This window comes from Equus caballus, chromosome X, assembly GCF_041296265.1.
Source record: "Equus caballus isolate H_3958 breed thoroughbred chromosome X, TB-T2T, whole genome shotgun sequence".
Taxonomy (NCBI): Eukaryota; Metazoa; Chordata; class Mammalia; order Perissodactyla; family Equidae; genus Equus; species Equus caballus.
The window spans coordinates 32,104,522-32,112,898 of NC_091715.1; the positions used below are offsets into that span (position 1 = coordinate 32,104,522).

The window sequence follows — 8,377 nt, forward strand, 5'->3', positions numbered from 1 at the left end:
TTTAAGTAGGCTAAGTAGAAGTTCTATACTTTGGTCCAAAAAGATCTGCCCTGCTCAAGAATGGGATACACAAAATTTTGTTAACGGGCAGCATATAGATGCAGCTGTTAAATGAAGTCCATTTAAATATTAGGCAGCATTGTAAGAAGTAGAGATTTGTTGGGTAGTAGAAGGAACATTGGTTCTGGCAGCAGAAAACTAGGTCAAAACCCTGTTCTGCTACGTTGGCCACCTAAACTCTCTGATCCTTACTTTCTTCCCAGGGTTGTTGTCAAGTTAAAATGTATTAACATGTCTAAGTTCCAAGCACTTGCGCGCAATAAATATGACCTAGAAAAATTAACCATTTACAATAAAAGAGGTGGCCACGCTGCTCTATTTCATCCTAGAAAGAATGCGCTTGGAATGACTTCCACATGCCGCACTTAGAACCAAAGAGGGGATCCGGAGGATGAGCAACTGAAAAGAGAACCTGAAGAACAGCTGTAGGAACTGAGGATAACCGGCTTGAGGAAGAGCGGATTCAAGGCAGATGGCATCTACCTTCAAACAGCCGATGGTGTGCTGCATGGCCTCCTGGAGGGCACCAAGGAGGGAGGACTGAATTATGAGAATGTGGGCCAGGGTGACCACTTGGTGGGGATGTTGTGAGTGATTTCAGCACAAGTGGATGATTGGACTCCATGGCCTTTAACAGGACAGTTTGATTGTCTTTTTTCTAGGACACTGCATGAAGTGGTTGCTTCCAAGTTCTGCCTCCAAGTAATCCAGAATCTCCATTATCTTGGGGTTGGGCTGGTTTCTAGCCTGACAATTAGACCACCTGCCCTCGGCTCTAGGCTGAATCTCTTACTGCAACAATCTGCCGCCTTGGACAAGTTTACTCTTGCTCTCTACTTTGTTTACGAATTTCTGGTCATTTAAAATGCCATCTTTCCCCGGACTATCCAAAGGACACAGTAGAAGGGGTAATTTGTGGACGCTTTTTGGGAGATGGGTCAGCAAAGCACGATTTCCTGGTTGCTGAAGTAAGAAGGTAAAGTGGGAAATAAGAAGGGGAACTTAAGAGCTCCAGAGTTGGCGCTGCGGACCAAAAAGTGGGGTGGATGCCAGATACCAGACAAGGCTTTTACTGATAATTTGGCATATTGGGAAGGAAGCAGAGACCAGAGGACCCTAGTCTGGAGTCTGTTAGCCTTCGACAAGTACTCAAAAGTTGTTTTCTCAACGAACGATTTCCTCTGTTTTCCGGAGGCAAAATGAGGCCTGTGCAGGTCGCGATCTCCGGCCTGCTCCACATCGCAATTGGGAAAGTGCCTGGGGCAACCGGAGACGCTGTCTGCCTCTGGCTGGGCGAGGGCCCGCCCGCTCCGCTCCCAAGTGACCCCGGGAAACCATTTTTGTTTTTTTCCAGCCGCTAGCGGGGAAAATTGGCTGCGCGCCGGTTGCCAGGGACGCGGCCGCCAGTTCGGCGCGGCTGGGGTGAAAGAGGACGCGTGGGGAGGGGACCGTGGCTCCTGACTGGCTGCGGCGAGAAGGCTTATTTGCATAATACTCTCTGACGGCATCTGATTGGCTGAAGCCGGAGGGGTGGCGGTGGGGTGATTCCAAGGGCCCGGAGCTCTGGCCCGGGGACCTTTTCGTTCTGGAGTTACCCGGGTGGGCTGTGGTGTTGCGCCGGCCAGGGGGAGCCGAGGAGGCCAGGTTTGGGAAGTTTTGCAAGCAGGTGCATGAAGCATCTTTCTCTTGCAATGTTTAAGAAATGTTAAAGAACGGGGGCCAGAGGCAAGAAACTGGGGGATGGAGGTGAGCAAAAAAAAAAAAAAGAAGAAGAAAAAAAAAGAAACTGGGGGATGGAGAGTGACCTCCTCGAGATCAGAGGAAGGAAGGAAACAGATCAGGGGAGGGGTGGAGGCCAAAAAGAGGCGTTAGGGGCTTTCTCCCAAACTGGGCTTTTCTGCTAGGATCCCTTTGCTAGATCACTTGGATTTCCGTTTTCTGAGACTTAGTTTCACACCGCTGGAACTGGGAAGAAGAGAAAAAGAGGCAGGGTTCTGGCATTTAATAACTCAAATCTGAATACCAAGTCTTCATCCAGAAGCATATGTACTTAAAATATCGGGGGTCTGAAATGGGGGACAAAATATGTTTTCATTAATGAGAGGATGAGCTATTGGAAACTGGATGTGTGTTTTTCTCGAGTTTTCCTCATGCAGTGCTATTTGAATCTCACTGGACGTAAGGGTTTAAAAGCAACCTGGACTATTTTGTACTCTCCTGCTGCCTAAGCACTGGGGGGAAGGGTCTGTGGCTCATCGTAGCCCATTTCCACATTTTTAAGGTTTCTGACTTCACGTAAACATCTCTAGGCTACGATGAGGTCCTATACTAAGTACAATTAATCTTTGTAAAGTACTTTACATTATTTTGACATCCATTATCTTATTTAACCTTAACCAAAATTTGGTACAGCCCACGGGAGAAGCTCTATTTTATTGATAAGGAAACTGAAGCTGGAAAGGTTTTTTTAAGTCTCCATGTGTGCAAAGAGGGAGGGTGAGATTATTAATGCTTCAAATTTATATAATGCTTTTTTGCTCTACATTTTTCTTCCTGTTGATCCTCCCAAAGACCCTGATTGAGCAGGTAACATTATCCCAGTTCTATGGATAAGAAAACAAGGGATAAGCCCTGGGTGGGTGGGGATCCCCAGACTGGGCTCTGTCTCCAGGGGTCACTGACTTGTGTCCTGTTGGCAACAGGTCAGTCCTCGATGCACACAAGTCAGACCTTTCATTCAAAAGACAATTGGCGAGATGGTTTGCCATGGGGGAAAAAAAAATTAAATATAGATCAGCAAGGTGAAAGAAAGAGGGAAAGAAAGAAACCCCTTTGGCACTTTTTGTCCTGAGAGAAAACACTGGACACCCCTGAAAGGTTTTAGAGAAAAGGGATTTAAAATTAGAAACTTGAGCCTTATCGAACAATCCCTCCAGCCTGCTGGAGAAGACTGGCTGATGAAGGAGATGGCAAGGAAAGTGAGATGGTAAAAGAAAATCCAAAATGAAAACGGGCTGTCGTTTGGAGTCCCAAAGTGAAATTTAAGGTGCAAGGCTCTTAAAAGTTAAATCCAGTGATTTGGTACACAGCTTAGGCTCTATTAAATGACCTTGTGTTTAAAGAACTATCTTTGGAAAGCAACATTTCAACCCCTCCCCCCAAGTTATTAGACACCTCCCCAGTTTTCTGTTAAACAATGAAAGACACCCAACAGCAGACCTAACTTCTGTCACCCTCTCCTGGCCCTTTGGCAACCAAAAAGCGACACGGCCGGCTCTCCAGCATCTCTGAGTAGCGGGACAGAAGTCAGGAATTTGGCTAGTTCTCCCCATTGCCACATGTGATCTCTTGGAAAAATGTGCAGATCCAATGATAGATCGCTCTTCACCCTGGCAGCAGCCATTACAGGAAAGATTAGGAAGGACCTCGCCAAGAGGGAGGCAAAGCCTCTGAGATCCTCTTCCCCCAGCAGCCAGCCAAGGCCAGGGCCACGGTGGGAGCACCATGCGTCCACGTGCACCCCGCGTGCCCAGCCGCCCTTCTTATGTAAGAGTCCCGGGATAGAGTTGCGGCTGCTGCGGGTCCCTCTTTCCCGACGGCTAATAATAAAGCGGGTCGGTAGTTTCCGGGACGCGGCCCATATAGATGTGGGGTTGGGCGGGGGGCTCACTTGGCAACCGGGGCGCGTGCATCTCGGTCATCCGACCGGGGAGCGTGTGCAAGGCTCACCCAGCCCCCGCTCGCCAGCCCGCCCTCTCGCCGGTCCGACGCCGGCGCCTTCTTAACCCGCGCGGTGCCGTGCCCTGCCCCACTTAGCCCGCTCTGCGCCCGGCGCTGGCGGGGTGCGGCTGCTCCTTCCCTCCTCGGCCCTGCCCTGTCTCTGCGCCCTCCCTCCGCCCGGGTATCAGGCGAGAGGCGGAGCTGGCCCGGCGCGCCCCTCCCCCGCTGTAGAAAGGGCCAGGAGAGTGTTACTCGCGGTCATCCGGGCTTGGGCCTTTTATCTTGGCGCTGCTGGGGAGGCGGGAGGAGGAGACACCGGGGGTGGCCCTGAGCGTCGGCGACACCTTTCCGGGGCTCTATAAATTGAGCACCTGGGATGGGTAAGGGGCCAAAGCCACCACCGCCTCCCGCAGTCACAGTCCGGCCACTGACCTCAGCATCGCCAGCAGGCAGCGGCCGCCAGCAGCGGGAACGCTGAGCTACCCAGCAGCAGGGGATCTCGAGGCGCCAGAGGAGGTGGGTGCCTCCTCCCCATCTCTGCCCCGGTCAGTGTGGGTGGTTGAACTCAGGCTTTTCGGAGGGCGACCGGGGTAGGGAGCACCCCTTCCTTCTCTCCGCGGCCCTCGGCGGACGAGGAGGTGGGACCACCCGGGGAGCCACCCGAGCGCCATCCGAGGCGAGCGGGAACCGGGGAGGGAGGCGCGCGCGGGCGGGGGCGCTGGGCACCCTAGCCGGGTGAATGATCTCTTTCGTCCCCGTCTCCCAACCAGGCCAGGGCTCGACCCACGGACCACGCGCCGCCATCGCGAGCTTCCGGACGCCCAAGCCAGGGGAAGCCGCGCATCCCGTAGGGCCGGGCTGCGAGCGAGACTAGAGTTGGTGAGGGCGGAAGAGGAGCGGGGAATCCCGCCGCACCGGCTATAGCCAGGCCCCCAGCGCGTGAAGGCGGACACTCCCTCGCCCCAGCCGGCCAGCCCGTGCCTCTGCGTCCCTGTGCTTCGGCGCCCGCGCGGCCACCATGATGCAAATCTGCGACACCTACAACCAGAAGCACTCGCTCTTTAACGCCATGAACCGCTTCATCGGTGCCGTGAACAACATGGACCAGACGGTGATGGTGCCCAGCCTGCTACGCGACGTGCCCCTGGCCGAGCCCGGGCTGGATAACGACGTCAGCGTGGAGGTAGGCGGCAGTGGCGGCTGCCTGGAGGAGCGCACGCCCCCGGCCCCCAGTCCCGGCAGCGCCAATGGCAGCTTTTTCGCGCCCTCCCGGGACATGTACAGCCACTACATGCTGCTCAAGTCCATCCGCAACGACATCGAGTGGGGGGTCCTTCACCAGCCGCCGCCGGCGGGGAGCGAGGAGGGCAGCACCTGGAAGTCCAAGGACATCCTGGTGGACCTGAGCCACCTGGAGGGCGCGGACACCGGCGAGGAGGACCTGGAACAGCAGTTCCACTACCACCTGCGCGGGCTGCACACTGTGCTCTCCAAACTCACACGCAAAGCCAACATCCTCACTAACAGATACAAGCAGGAGATCGGCTTCAGCAATTGGGGCCACTGAGGCGGGACGCCCGCGGGTTGCCCCGCACCCTTCCCGGCCCCACCTCTCACCCTCTCTTTCCTCAGAGCTGTTTCTTTCTGGCTGTAGAGCACTATGGGCTGACTGCAAAGTTGGGGGGCTGCGTACGTGCAGGGGGCGCGGCGGGGCTGCATGGAAGCGGGGACCTCTTTTGGAAGAGCAGAGCAAAGTGGTGGCGGAAGAGAGGGGGCTCAAGGATCTCCCTCCGGCGGGGTGGGGGCGGGGCGTGGCGGCTGTGTTCTAACCTGGTGGGAATGGGACTGAGCTGACGCCCTGCCTTCAGCCTGTGCCTTTCCCGGACTTTCTTTTCTGTTCTTTCGGAGGAGAAGGGGCCATGCCTGGGCGCGGCGCTGGGTTGCCACACTTGGGAGCGCCGCCGGAGCTGGGCGCTGGGAAGGCGGGGCTCGCAGGCTCCTGCCGCCCTGCCGTTGGGCTGGCGGAGGCCGCAGCGTTGCTAGGATTGCATCAGTTTTCCTGTTTGCACTACTTCTTTTTGTAACAGTGGCCCTTTCTTAAGTATTTCGAATCTCCTCCTTGCTCTGAAACTTGAGCGATTCCATTGTGATAAGCGCACAAACAGCACCGACTGTCGGTAACCGGTACTACTTTATTAATGATTTTCTGTTACACTGTATAGTTGTCCTGTGGCACCCCTACCCCATCCCTTTCTCGCCACCCTTTCTCCCACCCCACCCCAGTGTGTGTAAGTTGGCACTGTGCCAGCTTGCACGAAGCTTGCCACTCCGCCAGTGAAAATAATAACATTATTATGAGAAAGTGGACTTATCTGAAATGGAACTAACTGACATTCTATCCGTGTGGGACATAGAATGATGAAGGGTTCCACTGTTGTTATATGTCTTAAATTTATTTAAAACTTTTTTAATCCAGATGTAGACTATATTCTAAAAAATAAAAAAAGCAAATGTGTTCACGAAACTCCATAAAAGTTTGTTCCTCTTTAATCCGCCAGTGGATGGCTTAGTCGTTAAATAAAAATAAATTTAAATGATTTCTTTAGCAAAAGTAAATTTTCTTTTCCCTCTGGTATCCCACCATAGTGGATAATCAACTCTGTAACTATTCAGTTTTGTTTGGGAAGTAACTACTGACAAGATTCACTTCCAAGCATTTTATTTCTAATTCAGTACCAGGGTGGGCCCATGCATCTCCACAAAAGTACATAAATATTCGAAGTATTTGGGAGGGTACGTATATTATATTTTCCAACCAAGTTGACCAGCTTATTGGAGTACTTAATTAACATTTTGAATTTTTTAAGAACCTCAAGCGCAAAATGAAGTGTTTGGAGGCATAAAAATTTATTTTATCGGTGGGAATTTCTCTTGGCTTCAGAGTAGTGAAGAATTAGAAAAAGAAACACCAGCTAACACTAGTGCAACTACCTTGCAGGTTTTATTTACCAGTATTTTGTGTTGATCTTAGGGGATACTCCTTAAATGTGTTAGAACATGTGCTTTCTTGGGCTGGTGGCACTGGCCAAGCACGTTGCTTTGTGTTTTCTTTATTTCATTATTTGTTTAGGGAGAGTAAGTCTTAGATCAACTTCAGTTTTTAATCTTGAAGTCAAGAGACATCTCTAAGGCCAGAGAACTTGAATTTAAAATACATATAACTTTGCAGTTAAAAAAAAAAGGCAAAGAGTTTTTTGTGGTGTGGGCAGCTCGAGTGTATTATCAGCTTTTAACAGCAGTGAAAAAATGGGGAAGTGTCAAGATTGGGGTGCCTACCGTTGCCAGAGAAGTTAATCGTTAATATGTGACGATAAGCTGGGCAGCACTAAAAGTAAGGTATACAGCCTCTTGCTTTGGATCCCCTTTAAAATATCAAAGTACAAGCAAAAAACACAAAGAAAGGAAACTGCAGAAAGCACGTGGTAGAAAGAAACACCAAGACCTTGAGCCAGAAAGTTGTGTGTTCAAATCCTGCTGTGACTCCTTATTAATTGCGAGCATTTAACCCCCCAAGCTTGTTGCCACATTTGAAATTAGGCATAACGACTACAAGGCTTGCTTCAATGGAGTTGCAGTGAGAATTAAATGAGATGATACACAGAATGTCTGAGGCTTAGAAGTTTCTTTAGGCACTACTGAAAGGCCTTGCAAGTTTCTCTCTGTCTGGGGCTCTATCTAAATGTGGGTTCGGATCGCCATGCCCTGCTTGCCTTTCTCCAGGAATATATGAAGCTTAGGACAATATGTCCACTTTAATGAAAAGCGTAATTTCAGTCACATCCATGAAACAACAGGTAAACTATTTCCTTTCTCAAAGTCTCAAGGGAGAACCTAAATTAAAACCCAAGCGTCACAATTTGTAGGTGACGCGAGAATTTTATGAGATGGTAACTGCAGTTTGTTTTCAGAATATTCTTGTGGTAGATGGAATACAGAAAAGCAGATGTTGATAGTGAAACTAAACTGTAAATAAAGAATTATCCATTTTCACTTTATTTTTGAAAATATTACTTCATGTAAGAGTATTTTTATATATAAATGGTGATTCTGACCTAGGAGTAATGATGATTACCATCAAAGACGACTGGATTTTTCTATGAACCGATAAGGTTTTCCAGGGCCCAGGAAGTCCTATTCCACTGACAGTAACTACTCTTTTATTCAAGACTAGTTTATGAAACAAAACGAGGTCCACTCCCCAACAGGTTCACCTGTTAAAACTTTTCAAGCTAGTTAAAATTTTGCTTAACTTTTGAGATAAAATGATAAGGGACTTCCTATTTTCAGAGGGTCTTTCCTGAGGAAGCTCAAATTGCTTTATAGATTTTAAAAGTTGCCAGCATTGTGTGGCCCCTCCCTCCAAGAGCTCTCGGGGCTCCTGGTTGTCTGACGGGGCCTGTCTCCATGGCAGTTTGTGACTGAAGGGACAGACAGATGAACCGGGCCAAAAGGAATAGCTTGGATTGGAATTGATTACCCTGCAGATATTTACATTTGATAAGAATTTTCTACATCAAAACCTCACAGCGAAGGCCTC

At 50.1% G+C, this 8,377-nt stretch overlaps 1 protein-coding gene across 3 annotated transcripts; it reads left to right on the forward strand.

Annotated features, from left to right (window-relative positions):
* The first annotated feature begins 1,642 nt into the window (after window positions 1–1,642).
* On the forward strand, window positions 1,643–6,314 carry MID1IP1 (MID1 interacting protein 1). Of its 3 annotated transcripts, none has more exons than XM_005614071.4 (2): window positions 1,643–4,296; window positions 4,551–6,314. In XM_005614071.4, exon 2 carries the CDS (start codon window positions 4,799–4,801, stop codon window positions 5,345–5,347), a length of 549 nt encoding a protein of 182 aa, XP_005614128.1. In that variant the 5' UTR covers window positions 1,643–4,296; window positions 4,551–4,798; the 3' UTR covers window positions 5,348–6,314. The 3 variants fall into 3 exon arrangements, with proteins under 3 accessions (XP_005614128.1, XP_005614127.1, XP_070114593.1); XM_005614070.4 differs by having other exon boundaries at window positions 3,631–4,325; XM_070258492.1 differs by having other exon boundaries at window positions 4,041–4,418.
* Window positions 6,315–8,377: the final 2,063 nt, after the last annotated feature.